At 54.7% G+C, this 21,416-nt stretch overlaps 7 protein-coding genes across 7 annotated transcripts; 3 read left to right on the forward strand and 4 right to left on the reverse strand.

Moving 5' to 3' along the window:
• Positions 1 to 589: 589 nt before the first annotated feature.
• Positions 590 to 2,694, forward strand: MYCGRDRAFT_108694 (uncharacterized protein; the record flags this gene model as incomplete). Its single annotated transcript, XM_003853871.1, has 2 exons — positions 590 to 1,128; positions 1,225 to 2,694. One exon carries the CDS (start codon positions 1,270 to 1,272, stop codon positions 2,692 to 2,694), a length of 1,425 nt encoding a protein of 474 aa, XP_003853919.1.
• A 1,768-nt stretch (positions 2,695 to 4,462) lies between these two features.
• MYCGRDRAFT_91843 (uncharacterized protein) lies at positions 4,463 to 9,452 on the reverse strand (the record flags this gene model as incomplete). The annotated part of the gene is made up of 10 exons (XM_003854305.1): positions 4,463 to 4,969; positions 5,196 to 5,243; positions 5,313 to 5,507; positions 5,562 to 5,765; positions 6,040 to 6,144; positions 6,682 to 7,241; positions 7,324 to 7,498; positions 7,918 to 9,062; positions 9,115 to 9,370; positions 9,423 to 9,452. The coding sequence occupies 10 exons, from the start codon at positions 9,450 to 9,452 to the stop codon at positions 4,463 to 4,465; spliced, it is 3,225 nt and encodes a 1,074-aa protein (XP_003854353.1).
• Positions 9,453 to 9,838: 386 nt separating this feature from the next.
• Positions 9,839 to 13,392, reverse strand: MYCGRDRAFT_70055 (putative H+/Ca2+ transporter; the record flags this gene model as incomplete). Its single annotated transcript, XM_003854304.1, has 5 exons — positions 9,839 to 10,121; positions 10,186 to 11,138; positions 11,196 to 13,017; positions 13,072 to 13,121; positions 13,176 to 13,392. 5 exons carry the CDS (start codon positions 13,390 to 13,392, stop codon positions 10,026 to 10,028), a joined length of 3,138 nt encoding a protein of 1,045 aa, XP_003854352.1.
• An 894-nt stretch (positions 13,393 to 14,286) lies between these two features.
• On the forward strand, positions 14,287 to 15,648 carry PATPB2401 (proteasome regulatory particle subunit RPT6; the record flags this gene model as incomplete). Its single annotated transcript, XM_003853872.1, has 2 exons — positions 14,287 to 14,621; positions 14,678 to 15,648. 2 exons carry the CDS (start codon positions 14,387 to 14,389, stop codon positions 15,610 to 15,612), a joined length of 1,170 nt encoding a protein of 389 aa, XP_003853920.1.
• Positions 15,649 to 16,151: 503 nt separating this feature from the next.
• MYCGRDRAFT_27686 (uncharacterized protein) lies at positions 16,152 to 16,646 on the forward strand (the record flags this gene model as incomplete). The annotated part of the gene is made up of 1 exon (XM_003853873.1): positions 16,152 to 16,646. A coding segment is annotated over one exon (495 nt), but the record flags the coding sequence as incomplete, so codon positions are not given.
• Positions 16,647 to 17,477: 831 nt separating this feature from the next.
• MYCGRDRAFT_39137 (uncharacterized protein) lies at positions 17,478 to 18,335 on the reverse strand (the record flags this gene model as incomplete). Its single annotated transcript, XM_003854303.1, has 5 exons — positions 17,478 to 17,620; positions 17,680 to 17,745; positions 17,802 to 17,916; positions 18,002 to 18,067; positions 18,207 to 18,335. 5 exons carry the CDS (start codon positions 18,333 to 18,335, stop codon positions 17,478 to 17,480), a joined length of 519 nt encoding a protein of 172 aa, XP_003854351.1.
• Positions 18,336 to 18,479: 144 nt separating this feature from the next.
• On the reverse strand, positions 18,480 to 21,366 carry MYCGRDRAFT_70061 (uncharacterized protein; the record flags this gene model as incomplete). Its single annotated transcript, XM_003854302.1, has 2 exons — positions 18,480 to 19,346; positions 19,403 to 21,366. The coding sequence occupies 2 exons, from the start codon at positions 21,316 to 21,318 to the stop codon at positions 19,232 to 19,234; spliced, it is 2,031 nt and encodes a 676-aa protein (XP_003854350.1).
• Positions 21,367 to 21,416: the final 50 nt, after the last annotated feature.

A 21,416-nucleotide genomic window follows, 5' to 3' on the forward strand; every position in this document is an offset into this window, starting at 1 on the left:
TGGCTCACGCGGGCGAAGTCTCTTCTCCCTGCTGCATTCCTCATGACATCCCTCGAAGCATCTCCTCGCTGTAGCCTGTCTCTCCTTGGTATGTGTGTGTATACAAGTAGTATATGATTGTGCGTGTGCGTGCATCTCACATCTCAATTTCAACACGATCAACAAAGGAGGCACACGTGTTGCTCGGCCGAAAGTGGTGTCACTCCTCATTTCACGCACAGGCTCAGAACGGCCACGATCCGGATTCGTCGAACCGTCTGCCTGCCGCAGCGCCCGTCATACAAACTCGTCAGCCTGCTTGAACCCGTTCGTGTCCGTGTTCTTCCTGATCTGCTCTGTTCTTTCGTGAGGAAAAGACAACGGCACTCTGAGCAACGGCATGCTATTCTGGATTGCTTGCGAGATCGGAACTTAAGCACATTTCTGCCCAGTCCAGTCGAGTCGAGTCATCCGGCTGTTTGAAAATCCAGGGAACGATCGCAAATTTGCGTTGGGCCGAATCGAGATTAGCGTCTACTGGCTGATTTCATCGAATCTCTCACACGCAGCCACGCTGGTGCTTTTTGCGACTCCCGTCGACAACGAACAACGACAACGACCTCTCGTTCGTTCGACAAGTTCCCTTTCCTTCCCGCCTCAACCACACCGCACCACTCCCCCGGCGGGCCTCTCGTACTCTCACCACCGCATCACCTCCAGCTGAGTCCGACCACTCACTGCCGGCGTACTCCCACCCCTTCAGCCCGGCCGCGCGACGCCACGACCTCCGCCAGCAACACTCATTATACCCGGACGACCTATTCACTTAGCTCCGTCCACGAGATACACCGCGCGAGTCGACCATCCGCTGTCGCATACACGTCGTGTGAATTTACCACTCGACCACCGCTTCAGCCGGCCCAACAGCCGACCGACCGACCGACCGCAAACCTCAAAAACGCACGCACAAGACGTCACCTCAGTGACCAGCCGATTTCGCATCTGCCAAATCCTGAGCAAACGATAGCAACATTCACGACTACATTCCTACGCATCTAGATCACAAATCGCATCGCATGGTCAAAAGCAACTAGACAGCGCACCTTCACTGTTGCGCTTTGGTCTTTGTTTGCGCGAAGAAAAGAAACGGTACGTTCTATCCACATCCATACTCTTCGCACTGAGCATCGAACCGCGCCGAATGAGATGACCTTCATTCATTCAGACACCGCTGACATACTTCAGGCCGTGCTTCCACGCCGTTTCTTCGCTTCATCTCCCTCCGCAATCATGCCCGGCTACTACTCACGGTCCATGGCGGGCCAAATGCCACTCACACCACCTGATTCTGGTAACGGCTACGCGTACAGTAATGTTCACTACCCGCAAGACCCATACGCACAGCCGAGTCAGCGATGCCGCCAAGACACCTCTTTCGACTACCAGCAAGGAGGATATTTGCAGACGGCCATCCAGCCCACGCACCCGACTTACCAGTACCAGCCCAGCAGCTACCAAGCATCGACGACTCTCCCTCCGATTCAAGGCTACTACGAACCCATCGGCGCACCGATCCTCCCGCCTCTGCGCATCAACGACCGCGTTCCATTCGTCGACGACTACACACGCCGTGTCCAGCAAGAACAGCAAGATGCAGCCGAGCGAGAGCAGCGCCAGGCCAAGGAGGAGAAGACGACCGGTGGAGTGTCCGCCAAGCTCGACTACGAAATGGAGCGCATGACCGATTTTGTCACCGAGGCGGCTCAATCAATGTATGCCTTCCATGTGTCCCCAATCTGCCTCGCAGATATTGACATGACTCGAAGCTTTCAACACCAGATGCAGAGCCAACCGTCTTTTCGAAAATGGGTGCACCAAGTGCTTTCCGCGACAAGACTACCCTCAGCAACGATCCTGCTCGCCCTCCACTACCTCAACGATCGTGTCGCGAACTACCCAGATTCAGTCCCTCAGGGCGAGAACCAAATATATCGACTGCTCGCTGTTGCACTGATCCTCGGCAGCAAATTCCTCGACGACAACACCTTCATCAATCGATCATGGTCTGATGTCACCGCGATCAAGGTTTCCGAGCTGAATGCGCTGGAGATGAAGTGGCTCCACCTCATCAACTACGAGCTGCACATTGAGCCGTCAACGCCGAACGGTCTGCAGGCTTGGATGGATGCCTGGCAAAAGTACAACTCAGAGTACCTCGCCAAGCAGGAGTACGCGGCTAAACAGCAGGCTGCGAGATTGTCGCCTCTCAACACGAACGTGCACCGGCACTCGAGCATTCCTCGCGATCGACTCTCGCCGTACCCGACACCATCCTTCTCGTCGTCACGTTCGTTCGATACGCCTCTCTCCTCTCGCTCGTCACAGTTCTCTACGCCATACACTGCGAGCGATCCATGGGCGACAAACGAGGAGTACTACAGGCAACAGCAAAGCTACCCGTCCTTCAACGGTCTTGAGGATATTGCCCGCAAGGTCTCTCCAGGTCGCAGCTCAACTCAAGCCGCGTACCAGTACGCGCCAAGTGCACACCCATCCTACTACCAGACTCCATCGTATGGATCTGCGTGGGATCAGAGCTCTTGGACCGGTAGCACTCATCGATACGATTGCAACTGCTCCCAGTGTTTGTACCAGCATCACTACCGGCAGTGGCCCATCACCTCTGGTTACGCGGCGCAGACCGTGATGGGATAGATGCGGCCGTCTATGATTACCTGGAGTTTTTACCTACCACTGTACATGGGCTGTGCGATTATTGTGCTTGATCTTGGGTCTAGAAAACCTGCTTGGCTTCTTCCTCCGGACCTGTTCGACTTTTGCCTGGACATTTCATGGCACCTGCGGTTTCACATCGCGTACACACGGACCTCGAAGGATTGATCGCCTTTACTGGTTCTATGCCCAGATTCCCACCCGCAAGCTTCCTGCCGACTCTTCACCGGCGGCACAAGTAGCGATCGGGCGGGCCAAAATTTCCTACGTCTTCCTTCTTTTTCGGGATACAGGCGAGCGAGTCTGCTTTTTGCAACGAATTACAACTTTTACTGAATGCGGCATCCGGGATGGGTGGGAATGGGATAAAAATGGCAGCTTCTTTTACCTTTTGGATTGAAACTTTTCTGCGACAAGCGCACAAAAAACTTTTAGCATGGCGTTTTTTGAACTTCGAAAAGGCGGGTTGGGATGGGTCAAGACAATGCGATGTTTTTCAAAAAATTGCGGTGGGACTACGCTTTTGTTTGCGATGCGAGCGGGCTTGTGTGTATTAGAGGCAGGTGGACCTGACTTTTCGAGAAGTGATGCGAGTGAGGGCGCGAGGGAGAAGCGAGATGAGAGGAGATGGACTCGAGAGGGAACAAGGAAGAGATCAAATGCGAATGGAATACATGCATTGCCCTTCGTTTTCGGAGATTTTCACCGCGCTTTTCGGCTCTCGTGCTTGAAGGAACTCGTCGGCCACTGCCCGCGGCTGCATGCGACCATTGTCTCCCAGCCTGCTTCACGACTTGGTAATCACTAGTGCTGAAGAACGTTTGTGCTGACAACACGAACAGTTCTTGATGTAAGGATATAACGCTGGTGCTGTCGTTCTGGGTTGCCAGCCAGCACTACCTATGTGGAGGTTCCGTATATGAGGCATTTCGACAACGATCCCTTCAGAAAGCATATCGGCGCATGAGGACTTCCCGGTCTCCAAGCAGGGACACTCACTTTTCAAGAGATAAAGACCATCGTTACCAGTGGTTAGCGCTCACAGAGGTGACCAGCGTCGCTGCCGCACTCTCTCAACCTACTACCTGCGCGGAGTATTTTCGAAGGTGGCATACAGCATACGAACGCACCGGAATCACGAGTGGTCACTGTTGAAGTCCAGCCGGGTGTCACCAGTCTGAATGTCTTGCACGCCCTTGTGCCTGCAAACGAGGCGGCCACTCCGATCCGTCGACAAGCGAGATCTTGCTACCGATCGAATATGGCTCTCTATCCCACGGCACTTCATTCTCTGTCGTTTGAACAATTCCTGGAACGTACCCTTGCCAAGTGCTGACAAAGGCTTTGCGCATGTGAAGGTCTTGACGAAGCAGAGTTGCGTGGGCTGTTTCCGACCGAGTCTGTGCAGGGTCGTGTGGATCCTTTCGTTGAAAAGGGGTAAGGGACATGGTGGAGCTAGAGACTTGACTTCCGCAATGATGCAGGAGACCGTGGTGCGTACGAGTACTTTGAACGATCCATTTTTCGTCGTGTAAGGTGAATAGTGCAGTGGTGAGACGAGAACCGATCCGAAAGCCCGTGTTTCTTCGCAGCAAGGTGCAGAGTCCGTTGGCTGCTCCCTCACTTCATCGACAAGCATTGCTATGAAAGCCGACACGCTGCTGATCCATCCCATACAGCAGTCGAGTATGTCCCGCTCGTCGTCATGACCTTTCGTCCAGGACGGACCGGTATCTCCAGCCCAAACGCCTCAACCGAATACCCCTGACGAGTCCGGCGATCTTCCTTGACCTCGCTTCTCTCGCTTGCGCATCGCCATATCCCTCTTCGTCTTTGCTAGTCGGAGCCTCGCTTCCAATAATTCAACCTCGAGGCCTTCCACATGTAGTTGTTTAGCGAAAGTGTCGTCGTCGTCCACCATGTCATGCTTGACTGAAGCCGGATAGTTGTCGGTGGCTTCGGTGTCTGTCTGCTCGACTGAGGTTGTGATTTGGCTTCGCTCTTCTCTGAATGCGGCGCGCGCACTGCGCTTGCTGCGGCGTGGACCACGGAGTCTTGTGACAGCGAGTCGGCGTGTGGAGTGTGACACTGGTGGAGCGGACGCGGAGAGAGGGTCGACTGATGCATCACGGGTGACAGGACGAGTAGCCCGCGTGGGAGGAGAGGGATTCGAAGCACGTGGCCGTCCTCGCGCGGTAATGCCGACTTCAGCGACATGTGCATTTTCGACTTCATCTTCCGCGGGCGCCCCGGCCTCCTGTGTCCTGGCCAGGTGGGTGTTGATCATGTTCTTGTAGAAGTCTGAAATATGTCAGCGAACATGTTCACGAACGTATTGCTCGCTGAACATGTTACTTTTGGACTCGTCCACAGTAGCTTGTGGCTGCCTACCACCTTTGTCGTGTCCGTCGCCCCGATTGACAACTTGCAATTTGTGCTGAATCGTTAGCTAATATCGTCACCGGTTCAGGAAGGCAGCTTACAGCCAGCTTGTAGTGATTGCGCAAGGCGCCAGTAGTCTCGTAGATCCTCTACAACATGTTAGCCATTGTGTTGGAGGTCATCTGGGGCATGGCCCAACATGTTGGAAGAGCACATACGCGGCACCAGAGCTCGGGCTCCGAGTTCTGCTCAGGAGCAGCGTCCTTCTGCATCGCCTTCAATCGGCACATCTTCTCGCCCAGCATGATATCGGCGCTACTGATAGACTTGCCGTCTCTTCCAGTTGGCATCTTTTCGAAGCCTATGATGGCAGTGCCATTGCTGATGTACTCGCAGTATCTGTCATAGGCGGCCTAAGCAGATAAGAAAACGCGTTTGTGTCCGTATTGAGATAACCCTTTTCTTACACAATCCTTGAGCTGCTTTCCAGACATCTTGCTAATCGTGTTCGGTGTTTTGTTTGGATATCGTGTTCGATCGTATTCTGTCGCGAAGTGTAGGCTGTTCTGTATCGTGAAGTGCCGGCTGCGGCCACCGTCGAGGTTCAAGTGATCTTCCGGCGCAGTGTTGGAATGCGATGATCGTGAGGTCAAGTGGTCGCCGTGCGGTAGCTGCCGAGTGGCACAGACCTTCCAAAATTGTGTTTTGGATCGAGCAAGCGTTGCCCCTTTTCATTTGGAAGCTGTGCTAGAACGTCATACAAAGAGGAAGGATGGAAACATAAGGTACAAAGGAGCTGAGGGGCAGGTACTGAAATTCGAGCCTACGAACCTTTCGCTTCGGACAGGCGAAGCACCTCGTGGTCAGTCCGCAAGTTGCAGAAGTCTTTTCTGCTCACAATTCTCTTGTGGCCGCGACGGCAGGACTCTGACGGCCCCCACTCACCAACGTTTTTCGCCAGATCTGCGGGTGATTACTCGGCATTGCGAGACTTCGAGTGGTTTCGAAATGGATAGCTCGGTGTTGTTCTGGCGATGGCTGATGTGAGTGCTTCGTGCAGGTAAGTGCGATGCCGCAGACAAACGCCGCAGCGGGGATGCTTCTGCCCCTTTTGGGCGTCCCGCTGCGGCCAAATCCACCAGCAGAAGAATGACACCATCCACACAAGGAGCGTCGAAGGATGAAAGAGAGGACGGAGACGAACAAGGGGTTGAGATACTCACTTGATACAGTTACGTCGCTCATCACCTGATGCGGAAGCGACCAAGCGATCAAGCGATCACCTTCCTGACATAGCATCTGAAGGACATGAGCGCGCAAATCACAGTGCTGGTAAGTGAAAACCTCACTGCAACCCTTGCCGTACATGGCTCGTCCACAATCAGCAGCCTCTGTGAAGCCTCCATCTCGGCCGCTTGACATCATTCAGCAACCGCCCAACGTGCTTCATTTGGAGCCCAGACCACCGCTCCGAAGCAGAAAGTCCTCATGCACCCAGCTGTTCAAATGCTTCACTGCTCCCGTCCTTGAATCCCCTAATTCATACTCCAGCTTCTTGACTTGGAATTGTGCAGTTGTTAAGCACACCCGATCTTTAAACATTGCAACCTCGAGTCGCTTGAGCTCGAGCTGCCGGCGTGGGTCGTGGTCGGTGTCCTCGATACCCAGCAGCTGGAACGATCTGATGGCTGATCCCACATCGCCCACGGTGTGGGAGTCTTCGTTGAAAAGAGAGTCGTGCCTGTGCCGTCCATCGAGCAGGGAGTGCTCGTCAGTGGAGTTCTGGCCATCTGTGGCCCGATCTTGCAAGCCACGTGCCGCGAGAGGGTCGACAGAAGTGTCGTCCTCTGCAAGATTCGGTCTCGAGGTGCTCGTGAACCATTGTTCGTGATAGGCAGATTCCTCAGAGCGAGAGAAGGCAATGGGCCCTATCAGGAAGTTCGGCGAGATGGGCGAGATGGGCGAGGTGGAATGCTGCTCGTGCGGCTCTAGCATGTTCGTATCCTTGGTCACAGAGGAGTCGTCGATGAACTCGGGGTCGATATCCATTGGACCTTCGTCTTCGTGGAATCTTGTAGCGGCGCCATCGATGGAGGCGACATGACGGTCGAGGTGGCATTCGAGCGTGTCTTTGTCGTTGGGAACTACTGGGTTTGATGTTGTATCAGCAAGCCATCCTGGCAAAGTCGGTTGGTCGAGGCACGATGCAAGATCGCAGAAGTATCTTACCTTGTTTCTGCTTGCCCTCTTGCCTCGCATGTTGTGGAAACTCTCTGGACCTCCGCCGAGCAGTCTCGAGGCTCGATCCATCCTTCATAAGCGGAGGCAATTGTCTCTTGGTCGGCGTCGAGCCCGGAATGTGTGAAGTCGGAGCCGGTCTTCTGCTGGATAGCGGGCGGCGATACTGGGAGAGACAGGTTAGTATAGTATGCACATTCGCAAGGGCATAAACACGCACCATTCTGTCTTCCAATGCCATCGTCTTATCACTTCTGTAAGCTCAGCCTACTCGAACAGTCGTGATCTTTTGGCTGCATCGACTTGTCTCCTAGCGACGGCGTCTCGTCGCTCATAGGCGGAGCTCGTGCGCATCGAGCCTCCTTTTGTGGACCTGATCCCAATCGGGCAGTTCCATTTCAGCTTGGCGCGACCCCGAAATCGGTGTCGAGTAACAATTCTCAGCCCCGTGCAAGCCATGTCTTGAGCTGCTGCGGCCGACGATACTCACGTGCCGGTCATATGAGGAAATTTGAACTTGAGAGTGCGTCTCCACGTGGCCCACTTCTTGCTTCAATCAGCTGGACACCAAGATCGTGTACGTACATCAGTGGACTCCATGCATCTTCGCTTTGCAGACTGATATCCATCTCTTCGTGCAGCCTGCGCCACTCGCAGCTGAGCATTCAGCATATCCTCATGTGCCGCATGTTTGGCCTCCTGAGCCGCATATTTTGCCTCCTGGGCCGCCCATTTGGCCTCCTCGGCTTCCCATTTGGCCACTCGAGTCTGGCAAATGTGGACCTTCAGACGCTCCTCTTCAGGGGATTCTAGCGTCGGGTGTTCTTCGTCTGGCACAACGCGCTTCGCAGTCGGTCGTCGCTCAGTGCATTGGCCGTCGCTTCGTGCGACTGTGATTCCATCAGTAGCGGTATCGATTCTACGTCTTTCGGAGGGCGGAGTGATAAGGCTTGAGGAAGGTGCTGTGCAGCCGGGCGGTTCAGACGGGGCTGGAGAAGTTTTCTTGTGCCGCGAAGCCAGGTGGGCCTCCGTGTTGTCGCCTTTCTTCAGTCCAGCTGAGATGGGCGTAGCTGGAGCCGCAATTTTGCGCAGAGGCGTCGACGGGATAGATGGAGAATGACAGTCGAGCCCATGGCAGTCCTGAGGACCAAGAGCAGCAGCTTCAGTCTTGGCGACCATCTCGGCCGTGAGTCGCTTGAACCATGTGCGACTTGGACCAGGTCTTGGTGCGGTTCCTGTGCTTGTTTTGAGCTTTGCCAATATACCCCTGTCCTCTGTGCTGCTGTCATTTGCAGAGGCGTCGTTCCTGTCTTGTGGTGCGGCTTCATTATTGCCTACACCTTGATTGTGTGTGATGTCGGTATGTTGGGCCACGGTGTCGTCGTCGAGGGAGTGGCAGTCCACTTTCGCGCTGGGTTTGTCCATTGCACGCCGTTCTTTCAATGCATCTCTCGACAAGCTCAGGTGACGCCGGTCACGAGTATTGGTACAAGTTGGCGATGTCCCTTCCACTGAGCCGAAATGATCGGCACTGGTAATGCCACCATCTCTTGCGACCCTGATGTCTTCCATCGCATCGCCATCCTTCATGCCATCGTCGTCTTGCACGTTGTCGCGGTCGTTCGGAGCGTCACCGGTCTCCGAGGCAACGTCACCTTCTGTAGTATCGCTGTCACCGCACGAATCGGGGCCTGTCGTAATGCCGCGGTGGCTCAGGAATTGATACCAGTCTTTAGAATCATATCAGAGAGGGAAATTAAGCGCGTAAGATAGTCGTCGTACCTTGAGCCGCATCTCTTCCCAGATTCCTCTTGCGATGGAAAAGCTTCGATGCAGGAGCACTGTGGATCTTGGCACGGAGGTGTTGTATGAGATGGTCGGCTCTCTCGTGACGTTTGCCGCACAATGCACCATTTCTCATTGGCATACGACAGAAGAGCTCGCCGTGATGAACGATCGGGCAGCCTTCGTCATCATATTCGAATTCTGGCATGTCTCGTGGCATTCGTTGCATCCTTTTGTACGCCAGGTACGGCGCCTGGACAAGTAGTCAGATGCTGCTCAAAAGGACTGCGGGCTCGAGTACTCACGAAGGTCGACTTCGCCCCGGTAGTCGCCATTGTGGTTGATAGTCACACTGGTTGCGGCTCTGATGTAGGTCAAAGGTAAGAGTCGTGTCATTTCCAACTGGCGGAGGAAGACGCGCAGGCTGCGAGAATCCGTGGTCATCCGCCGGGGTAGTCGTGTGCCATTCGCGTTGTAAAGTGGTCAGCCCTCGCCCGTGTCATAGAGTCACCCCCACCATACAGAAATCGCAGGGCGAGCCAGGAGTTCACGCCAACGTGATTACGCGGGGATCGTGAAAGCCTGTACCCTGTGTGGCCAGCATGTGGCCTGTCACTTTTCGCACGGCAATGCATGCATGATCGGCGGATCGAAGGTCACAAAATACGCTGCGAAGAGAGTGAGCGAATAGCCATGTAATATTGTTGCGATGCTCTGTCCTGCTGTCCAGACTGAGAGAAGAATAACCAACTCTTCCAAGTGTGCTCCAATCATGCAAATGCAAACCCCCCAAGAAACGCCCTGCTCGAACGCGACCGAAAAGCAGAAAGAGAACCATCCGCACCGCGAGCTGTTGAACGATGCCATGAATGAGCAAGCTGTGGCACAAGCTTGTGGAGGTCGTGTGCTTATGCCATTGGGAACGCTGGTCCGCTGGAGCTCTTGCCGAAGGTACGGAAGGTTTCTGGCAGGCCAAGAGTGTCGTATGCGTCAATGCCCATGATCTGTGATATATGTCAGTAAGCGCGTCCTTTCTCGTCGTCTCGGATCGACCTCTCGACCACTCACCTTCGGATCATGAAAGCTCGCGAACCAAAACCCAATAATGACCACCAAGTACGTGAAGATTAGAATGCTCCCTTTGAAGTAATTGCTCTTTCCCTCGCCCACAACCCAGCCCATCAAGAACACACTCAAGATCACACAGACCATATCCCACTGCGGGAAGATCATGGAAAAGGTGTGGTTGATGATCTGTTCCTTCGGGATGTAGTTCGCATACACCGCGCTGAACAGAACCAAACACGGGACCTGTAGAAGGATGACTTGCAACGCGTAGGAGGATCCGATTTCCATGGACAGCGCCACGTTGCCGTTCATAGCGAAGCTGATGGCATTGAGAAATTCAGTGGTGTTCGGGACGAGGGAGAAGAGTGTGATGCCGAGAAACTTCTCGGGGATATCGACAGACGTGAGCACGACATCCACGGTGTCGACGAGGATCTCCGCGATGACGGCGTACGCGATGGTGGCTGTGAGGAGGATAACGGCGGACTTGGTGCGTGACCAGTTGGGAGCGTCATGGCCTCCCGATGCTGGCTCCTCGTGCGGTGCTGCAGCACCTGGCGCTGCTTCTTGCGGCACCTCGTTGGCGTGCTGATGTGTCGAATGGGTCGGATGTTGATCCTTAGCGTTCTTAGGCTCCCTCGCGACGGATCCATGCCTAGACGATATAGCGCTGCCACGTCGCGGCACTTGGGTCGCGTCTCGGGCCGCAACTGTGGCTGCGGTCGCCGCAATCTCAGCTACTTGGTGAAGCAGAGCACGGTTGTCCTCGGTACTCAGACCTTGAATCGCGTCACTACCGGAGCTTTTGGGTGGCACGATATGCGGTACCTGTCCTTCTGCTTTGGGTGACCCGCCGTCCACAGAGTCTTTCTGCGCAATTGACGGCGCGACGCCGGCTTGCTTCAGGCTTTGAGTCAGGATGCGCTTGTACATCTGTGTAGACTTGATGTCTTCTTTCGGTAGACTGCCCGATGCTCCTCTTGCACCAGCGGCAGCTTGCGCTCCATCACCTGAGACAAGCGTGGCAGTGTACGGCAAATTCATATGACCGTGGAGATGCTGGTGCTGGGTCTGATGTGGCTGTTCATGCTTGACCTCCTTCTTCTCATCAGACTCGTTGTTCCAGATCACGGCGGCGTGCGTGCGCAGCGTGAAGAGCAGGCCAACCACATACGAGAGGAAGAGGCAGACGGTGCAGAAGTAGATGTACGGACGCACGGCCTCGTTGAAGAACCTATCGTTCAACTCCGGCACCTGCGTGAAGTAGCATCGCCGACAGTCGCGCTCTTCTTCTTCATGCTTGGTGTGACATTGTCGACAATTGAGAATGTGCGTGCCGTAGAATTGATAGAACAAGGTTGGTCCGAAAGAAGCGATGACAGCGAACAGCAGCATGGTGGATGTCACTCCAGCGGATCGAACGTTGAAGCGTTGTGTTTTGCGCTTGATAGCACCAAAGCACATGGACAATCCTGGCAGGAAAAGGATGCCTGCGAAGATAGACCCAATAATGCTGCCTTCGACCAGCTGTGCCTTTCCTTCATGCAGAGCCACGCAGTACAGGAATACTTCCACAATCGTGCTGAAGAAGGCGTTGATAGTCGCGCCGACACCCATCGATGACTGCGCAGAGATGGACGCCACGGCCTGACCGATAAAGTATGCCAAGGGGATGATGGACGACAGTGCCAGGACGAACATGAAGCCCGGCGCAGTAAACCACATCTGAAGGCCCAAATATTTCGCAAGCACGAAGTAGTCAAAGATCGCGAAGATGACCAGGCCAAGAAGGTTGATCAGGAAGATATTTGTGCCGTCAATGGTGTATTTCCAGTATCTCGATCCGACAGCTCGGTAAGTGCAAAGCAGGATAACACTATCGCTGCTTCCACGACGCTGGAAAGAACCACGTTGGTAATGGCTGTCGGTGTGAAAACTCATTGCAAGGGGATGTCGGCGGAGGTGGTAGAACAGCAGCAGAGTGACTTTGCCCATTGGGATGGTAAAGACCATGAACCAGCAGATCCCACTGACGAGGAACAAGAATGGCGTGATGAGGAAGTAGAACGACAGGAAGAAGATGACACGGCCGAAGTTCCATCTTCCACGGCCAAAGAGTCGTTTCTTCGTCTTGACCCGCGCAGCCTTTGCAACGGAGCTCTGTCTGCCACGACCGAGCAGACTATCAGTCTCGTGATCCTCGAGGTCGGGCTCTTCGTCTCGTCGTCGCCCAATAAGCGAACGATTAATGTCGGTGGGTCCGAAGAAGAGGCGGCCTTCCTCAATGTCACCAGCTTGCCATCGCTCGTACTCGGCAATATCTCTTCCTTCGCCCTCATCCTCGTGCATGTATGCCTCGTCGCGGTCCAGCTTGACGTACTTTCCGAATGGGTAGAACAGGTAATGGGCCAAGTTGATGAGAACCCGGCCATAAGCTCGACAGCCATCAGAATCCTCGTCCTGGAATATGCCAAAGATGAGGCAGACGATGCCTCCGAGCGAAGTTATCACTGCCAGCCACCATCCGAACATGATCGTCCATAGAGCGTTGAATACCCAGAGCCATCGACTGACATTGCCTCCGGGTGCACTGTGAATGTCTCCTTCTGCGTTCCGTTGCACTGATCGATTCTTCTTGTACAGCGCCGGCTTCCAAATCCTGATACCGAATGGATGCGTCTCGTTGATGGCCTCTTGTCTGTCTTTCAGCGTGAAGCTCTCGGCATCGCTCAAGCCGTCCTCGTCGTCATCTTCGTCGTCCGGCGATGCATCCTCGTCATCCTCCTCTTCATCGCCTTGTAGGGTACCTTCCGAACTCGGTTCTGCGTGGTCCTTCACGGAAGCAGGCCTGGCTGCAACTGCATCGGTCCCGCTTGTCTTCCCAACCTCCTCATCGTCACCATTACTTTCAACTCGCGGTAGAGTGGGAGGCTGAGCTGTTGGACGCCGCCTTATTGTACTCTCACGTCTTCTAAGCGTGCGATCGCGACGGGGATCCTCCTTCGGCTCCTTTCTCGCGCTGCGTAGATCCAAGTCCACTTCGGTCGGGTCGTCATCCACGGAGAATATGTCGCCACGATGTGGAGCTACGGATGCTTTCCGCGTTGTGCTGGGTCGTTTGGGGGTCTGCTGAGGCGCTTGATGCTGTTGCGGCCCTATCAGTGCAGGCGACTGTAGAGAACGACCTCCTGTTGATGATCCCTGCATGGAGCCATAGTCCTGTCGAGCGCGTGGTCGCCGAACAGTGCTGTTGCCCAAGTCGGACGCAATGCTAGCCTGGCTGTTTTGCATCGGATTGGGTGTATTGGTCGTGCTGCTGCCGCCAGCTCCAGACTGGTCGGTAGCACGCGGAGTGCTCATCGAGGACGTCGACGTCCGGCGGGTGCCCGGTGCCGTGGAGGAGATGTCTGCCCAGTCGTGCGAAGCACCTGGGATGTTGTTGTCGGCCATGCTATACTTTCGAGGCGCCGCGCGGAAGTTCCCCGGCGAGTGGAGGTGATCGGCTTGCGGAGCGCTTTCCTATGCGGCCACGTTCGGCGACGACTGGCGAAGAGCGGATCGACTGTTGGTTACCAATACTGCGTAAGCATGATCTGATATTGTCGCCTCTTCTCACGCGCAGAGGAAGACTCGCAATCGGATGTTGTTGTGAGGCGTAAGAGTGAAACGATAGCAGACACGACACGCGCACTCGGGAGATGGGATCAGATGACAGTACCGTCGGCAGGAAATGAGGTAAGGTATACTCTCTTTCTTGAAGAATAAGTCTATGTAGTAGAACTCGAGGACGAGACCAGGCGGACCTTTCCAGATTTTGCAGATAACCTAACACTTGCAGCATGTCATCTGCTACCCTTGTGTCTGGTACTTCCAAAGCTCTTCGGAGGCGTCCAAGCGTCATCTGTCGAGACCCATGGATTTGGCTCGCCGGATTGTCTTTGAGTGGTTCAATTATTGACGGCTGTCCCATCAATTTCGACGCTTCGGCAAGGACCGCATTCAAGCTTCGGCGGACCTGCTTCCGCCTCTCTCGCGCTTGCAACGCCATCTGCTTGTCCATCAAACATCGCCTTCACATGCACTTTCACCCGACCTGACCAACGTGCCTCGCCTCAATTCCATCTCCGACATCCAGCGATCTCTCATACAACGCGGACTACACCGTCAAATCGCCCCGCGCTCAACTTGATCAACCGCCACGATGGCGTTGGACACCTTCTTCAACAACAAGATCGAGAGCATGAAGCTCGAGATCATCCAGGGCCAGGCAGTACTGCGACGTCTGGAAGCACAGCGAAACGAATACAACAGCCGAGTGCGGCTACTACGGGAAGAGCTGGGTCTGCTACAACAGCCAGGGAGCTATGTTGGTGAGGTGGTCAAAGTCATGGGAACGAAGAAAGTGCTGGTCAAGGTACACCCAGAGGGCAAATATGGTAGGCGAAGCATCGACAGAAGTTCTGTTATCTTCATCCAGCTGACAAGGTTGCAGTCGTCGATGTGGCGGACAGCATCGACATATCCAAACTCACCGCCGGCAAGCGCGTCACCCTCCTCTCCGACTCCTACAAGCTCTCATCACTCCTCCCATCATCGGTCGACCCTCTCGTATCTCTCATGATGGTGGAGAAGGTTCCAGACAGCACATACGACATGATTGGTGGATTGGACGAGCAGATCAAGCAGATCAAGGAAGTCATCGAGCTTGGTCTGAAGCACCCGGAATTGTTCGAATCACTTGGAATTGCGCAACCGAAGGGTGTCCTACTTTACGGTCCTCCGGGAACGGGCAAGACGCTGTTGGCAAGAGCTGTGGCACATCATACCGACTGCAAGTTCATTCGAGTGTCTGGGTCTGAGTTGGTGCAGAAGTACATCGGAGAGGGATCGCGCATGGTTCGAGAGCTGTTCGTCATGGCACGTGAGCACGCACCATCAATCATCTTCATGGACGAGATCGATTCCATCGGTTCCTCACGTGTCGAAGGATCCTCTGGCGGTGACTCCGAAGTCCAGCGAACTATGTTGGAACTCCTCAACCAGCTCGACGGCTTCGAGCCAACCAAGAACATCAAGGTCATCATGGCCACCAACCGTCTTGACATCCTCGACCCCGCCCTCCTCCGACCCGGACGTATCGACCGCAAGATTGAATTTCCACCGCCAACAACCGAAGCTCGTGCCGACATTCTCCGCATTCACTCCCGCAGCATGAACTTGACCCGCGGTATTAACCTGACGAAGATCGCGGAGAAGATGAACGGGTGTTCCGGGGCTGAGCTGAAGGGCGTGTGCACAGAAGCTGGTATGTTTGCGTTGAGGGAGCGGAGAGTGCACGTGACGCAGGAGGATTTCGATCTGGCTACGGCGAAGGTGCTCAACAGGCACGACGACAAGGAGATGAGTTTGAGTAAGTTGTGGAAGTAGAGGAGGAGAGCGCGCGAATAAAACCGATGAGAAGAGCGAGAGTGAAGTGTAGCATATCCACGTGCATAGCGTGAGTCAGCAACGATGGCATGGAATGGCGTCCCCTCGGTGAGTACGTGCTGTTCTTGTGAGTTCGGTAATGCAGAGCGTGAGCGTACGAGAAGATGCTATCAATCCACTTGGTAAGATCATTTCCGTTTCTTTTGTCTCATTTCCACCGGGACCCTGCATGCTGCGTTTGCTTTCCTTCGACCTTTTCCACGTGCGTTTAGCGTCGACAATTCTTAGTCTCATCACAAACGCTGTTCGCTGCTTCAACACACCTCCGACATCCACCACCGCAAACCACGTCGTCAAGCGCATCTACCAGCAAGCATGGCGGTCGAAGCTCCAACTGTGACGGGTTCGAGGTGAGCACCAACATGTTCCGAGCAGCGCAGCACTGCCCCATGCGAGCGTGTGGACTATGACTCACAACGCTTAGGTTCTCTGGCCCCCTTGTCACCTTCAAAGTAGGCGCGCAGTCGGACGCAATCGCAACCTTTACGGTGCACGAAAACCTCATCAGAGATGGACACGACTTCTTTCACGCTGCCATGGACAAGAGATGGAAAGAAGGCCAGCGACACGAGATCGAGCTGCCTGACGACCAGCCTGAAGTGATCGGCTCTTTTATCGAGTGGCTGTACACAGAGAAAATTGCTGTCACATCTACCCACCTCCTGCAGAACGAAGACAGCGACAAGCAGTACATCCGGCTTGCTCACCTGTACGTGTTCGGCGAGAAAGTACAGAGCGTTGCCTTCAGAAACGCAGTCTTGTCGGCCATCCTCATGGCACGCGATGGCGCGGGAACAATCACTTCTACCTACAGCCCTATCAGAGAAGCTGTCCGGGTGATCTACAGTGGTACGGTTGCTGGATCGCCAGCACGTAAGCTCATGGTCCACATCCACGTTGAGACTGGACATTCGGATTGGTTTGGAAAGGATGCGACACTCCATTGCCCGGAGTTCTTGTTCGATATTGCGATCGCATTGATGGACAAACGCCCGCGGATTGCTTTGAGGCTTTACGATACGCGCGAGGAGTGGTTCATTCAAGGTTAGAGAGAAGCGAACTAGGGAGCCAGAAGTGGCCTTCGAACTAGCCTCTGTGCACCTTGCAGTCTGCCATGAGATGGAGACGAAACAGGCATTGCAGCAATCGTCCGCTGTACAGATCGTACACGGCAGCTTCGCCATCTGAACTGTCTCTCTCTCCACCCGGTACGTTGGTCATCGTGCCTTGACCCGAAGGCTGGGCGTTGGCCATCGAGTCTGCGGATGCTTGGCGTTGCTGTAGACAATGGCAGCATATATGGCTCAGCATACCTTGCCTCTACCACTATCGCTACACGTCTTTAAGCAGCATTCTTTAGCGACGTTGCAATCGACTAGAAGACTGTCGTCAGCAATCTGCCTTGTGTCTTCGAGATCGTACTCGAAGCGCTTACATCCGCTCGGCAGACACGCATAGCAATCCCGTACGCGATTCACGTCTTCGTAGCACCGTTTCCTGTGAGGAGGACACCAATTGCTACAGGTATGCACGGCTTGCTTCTTTCAGCAGACTCACTATGGTCGTGCTCCGCGATTCGATCTGACTGCTTGTCCTTCACGGCTGGGAGATGAGTTCTGAGACGTGAAACCAGAAAGACGTATGCCACCAGGCGGTTCGTTTCCAGTAGTGCACTTTGGCTGGTCCGTCAGGAGCCCTTCTGGAAAACTGTATTCATGACGCTGAGTAGCGCGGAGATGAAGTAACAGAATGAATCCTGATGTGCAAATGGTACATGCTCGCCTTGAGACCGAATGCGAATCTCCTCACGGTCTCGGCGAGAGCTCATCTGTAATGTTCTGCGGATCCTTCCACGCCATCGACACATATTTCGTATGACTTCCTCTCGCAAACGTTTCATCCTTCGAGTTCATGAACTTGATTGAAGTGTAGACCAGAGTCTTGCCGACTGCACATGTGGAAATCGTCAGCATATTCTCCAGCAACGCGGAAACGTGGGGATATTACACTTGTCACACGTCGCCTCCGCCCGAATGGTATCGCCAACTTTGCCGCCGGAGGAGAGGTACGTTACTGCAGCATCAGACATGTCAGCCAAGCTCTACCTTGCAGGATACAGATCGACATACCATTCAAGTCCGTGCTGACACCCGTAGCAAACAGTCCTCTCGAAGCCACTGCCAGACTGCCTCCCAAATCGACCATGCTCGCAATTGTTCCGCCATGGAGGATTTGCAGGCGATTCTGACATTTGACATAAGCAAAGGTGCATACTACCAATCCGAATTTCTCTGCTGTCTTCGAAGAAGCCTTCGGCGGAGAGACGTACGGTGTGTTCTTTCTCAATGTCCAACTCGAAATTGACAGTACCTGGACGAGCTGCTGTAACACGGAGCTACATTGGAGCTCCCACGTCAGTCAAAGGCTTCGGCATCAGCGCGTGTCAATGCGAATTCAGGATATCTTCCGGAGTGCATGTATGACCCGCTGCTTCGGAGATCTGCAACGTACACCATCGAGGAGCCTACACAAACACACAAGTCAGCGTGTTGATTCCAACGACGGACAACATTGGGCAAAAAGCGATACCTCGGCTCCAGTCCAGAATGGGCCCGAAAAGACTCCCAGACCGACTTCACAAACGGTAGGCAACGTGAACTCATGTTGGCGAATAAATAGAGTAAAGAAGGTCTCACGGGAAAAGCTCGAAGTGAAGTCAAGCAGCAGGCGAGCATGGCAAGATGGCATCACGTGATTCACAGACTACAACCATCATTCAGGACAAGACATGGAAGGAGAAGAAGACATTGGAAAGTTTCAGTTCAGATTACAAGCAAAGTATGTACAGCCCATAACCGTCCGATCCGCACACTGTAAGAAGCACCGAACCAAAAGAGCCACACTCTCAGTCTCATCTATCGCACACTTGGCAGTCTCCTCAGCTTTGAGGACTGTCCTCTCATCTTCTCCACATCGCCCGCCCCAGAAGCGACTCGCTCCTTCCCACTCTCCTCAATCTTCGAAAGACTTCCAGTCCGATGCGTGAAATCCTCCGAGAGGAAGACCCCATACTTTGAACCTATTAAAGTGGCCAGTGAAGCCCGTCCGATCCGGTAGTACGTGTCGTATAACTTGGCAAGAAGCCTTTGTCCTCGAGGTTGCAGTACCATGCGGATCCAGATCTCCAAGAAAGCGTGAAAGAGGCGCAAATAGAACGCAAAGTCGAACCATCGCGGGAACCGTGTCGCAGCGCTGTCGAAAACGTGCAGAAGAAGAAAGAGCTCTAAAAGCAAGCAAATCCCGGTCCTTTTAGAAAACGCCGTTTGCCCATTTTGTTATTCTCTCCCAAATGGTAGCCCACATTTCTTGCGTCGTGCAGACATGTTGTAACACACTCGCCGAAGAAGAAAGGCCTTCGGCATCTCCAGAAGAAGTCGGTTTCGGGGAAGCTCTAATTGTGAAGACCCGTTCGCGAGCCCGGTGCTGCTAAGACAATGCGTTGAAAGATTACTGAAGTTCCAAGTTATACAATACAGCCGACGAAGCGTAATGGGGTATCTCATGCGGTTGTCTCTTCTTTCTCAGCAGCGGCGGGAGCTTCGGCTTCAGTCTCGGGCTTCTCGGACTCGTCGTTGTTGGTGACTTCGCCAGATGGGTCGAGGGCGGCAAGTGCGCTGGGAAGAAAGTCAGTATGTCATGATTGGAACAGGGGCCGAGAGGCTTTGCTCACCTGAAAGCATTCTGCTGCGTGCTTGGTTCGTCTTTTTTGCCGTCGACGGGCGGCGTGTTGGTACGCGTAGTGTTGCCAGAGCCTGGTCCGATGCCAGCGGCACCACGTCTGCTGCTGCCGGTACGAGGTCCAAGGCTGGACGGTCCAAGTCCGCCACCTGGTCCGAGACCGCCTCCAGTAGCACGCTGAGTGCCACGAGCCTGGAGTCTCCGCAGATCATCCATGCCGACTGTGGTACGTGAGTAATCCACTGGTGGTGGCATGCCGCCGGAGAAGTTACGGGCGTCGCCACGTCCCTGTCCCATGCGTCCGCCACCACGGTTGCTGGTCCTCTGGCGCTCGGCCTCAGCCTTCGCCTGGGCTGCCTCAGCTTCCTCGTGGATCTGCGTGATGGTCTTGGGGCCCTTGGCATCGTCCTTGCCCTTCCAGCCAGCTTTGCGCAGGTCGAGAAGATCCATGACCATGAATCGCGGTCTGCTGGGCAGGTTCGCATTCTTGAGGATGACGGTGTCGATGCGCTCGAAGTATGTGTTGAGCAGACCTTCACCCTTCTCTTCTTCCTCCATGGATCCACCGACCGCCTTGAGCAGGGTGACCAAGTTCTCGATGGCAGACTCATCCGGCTCGCCCTCGAAGTTGAGAAGACGCATAACACATTCGTGCATGATGCGAAGCGTCAGCATTCTAAGCTTGTAGAGCTGGCCGATGAATTGAATCAGACCAAGACCACGACGTTTGGCAGCAGCGGCGATGTAGTATTCGTCGGAAAGAAGAGCAGCCTCCTGGGTCTCGCCCTCCGGCTTGTCTGGCAAATTGGCCTCCCAACCACGCTCGAACTCCTCTTGACAGCGATTGAGCAGGTACTTGCGGAAGAGCGCACCACCGACGACCGCATTGCCGTTCTTGTCCTTGATGGTCTCGTCGCGAATGTCTGAGCTCATGGCAGTCAGCATCTTTGAGCAGAACTTGGCGTACATGCCAGCCCAGTGAGCCTCGTCACAAGCCTTCTCGAATGTGAGCTGAATGACTTGGCGCAGAGTGCGGCCATCAGTCTCATTCTTCGATTGTGCGGCGATGTCGAGAATTTGATCGGCAATCTTGTCAAACTTTTCAGGCGTCATCTTGTTGAGCGCAGCCTTGACCTTGCGCTGCACCATGTCGGGAGCCATGTTGCCAGATGGATCTGGGCCAGAGCTGTGAGCTGCAGGTTGAGAGACACTGGGTGGCTTCCATCCAGTCGTCGACTTCTCCAACGGCGCGATCTCCATGTGCGCGGTGAGCGGCATCTTGGCGGCCTGATCATGGTCTTGACGCTTGCTGTGTTGTCGGTCGCCGCCTTTGCTGCCACCACGACCGCCGCGTGAGCTTGGCTGGCGTGGAGAGCCTTGGCCGCCCATGTTGCTCATCATCTGCAAGCTGTTGGTCCTGCTCATGCCTGTAGCACCGGCCATGCCGAGACTGCTTGGAGTGCGTCCGCCCATGCCACTTGAGGGAGCGCGACCGGGCATGGCGCCGCCGATCCCTTGTGATGCCATGAATCTCTGCTCGGACGTGGTGCCGCGAGCGCCCATTGGTCCAGCAAAGCTTCCCATCGCGCCACCAAAATTGGCAGCTGGCTGTGCAGGGCGTCCTGAGCCCGATCTGGAGGTCATGCCGGATGGAGTGCGAGCAGATGAGGCCCGCGCAGAGCCTGGCTCGTCGCCTGGTCCGAGAGTGTCCTTCACCTTCTGATCCCAGTCGACGGATGGCTTCTCCTTGAAGACGTTTTGGAATTGCAACAAGAAATCCTTGTCGTAGGCGCGACCCTTCACGCGCTGAGAACCTTGGTTGAGAGCCGGGTTTGGCGACTTGAAGCCATCGGGATACTTGGCGTCCTCTTTGAGCTCGAGGAAGCGAGCAGACTTCAGAGCCTGCATTCCGGGTGTAGGCTCGGCGCGCTCGACAGGCTTGTTTGTCTCGAGCTTGAGTGCGGCAGGCTTAGATTTCTGTGCGCCTGCGCCGCGTGCAGGCATGG

This window comes from Zymoseptoria tritici, chromosome 3, assembly GCF_000219625.1.
Source record: "Zymoseptoria tritici IPO323 chromosome 3, whole genome shotgun sequence".
Classification (NCBI taxonomy): Eukaryota; Fungi; Ascomycota; class Dothideomycetes; order Mycosphaerellales; family Mycosphaerellaceae; genus Zymoseptoria; species Zymoseptoria tritici.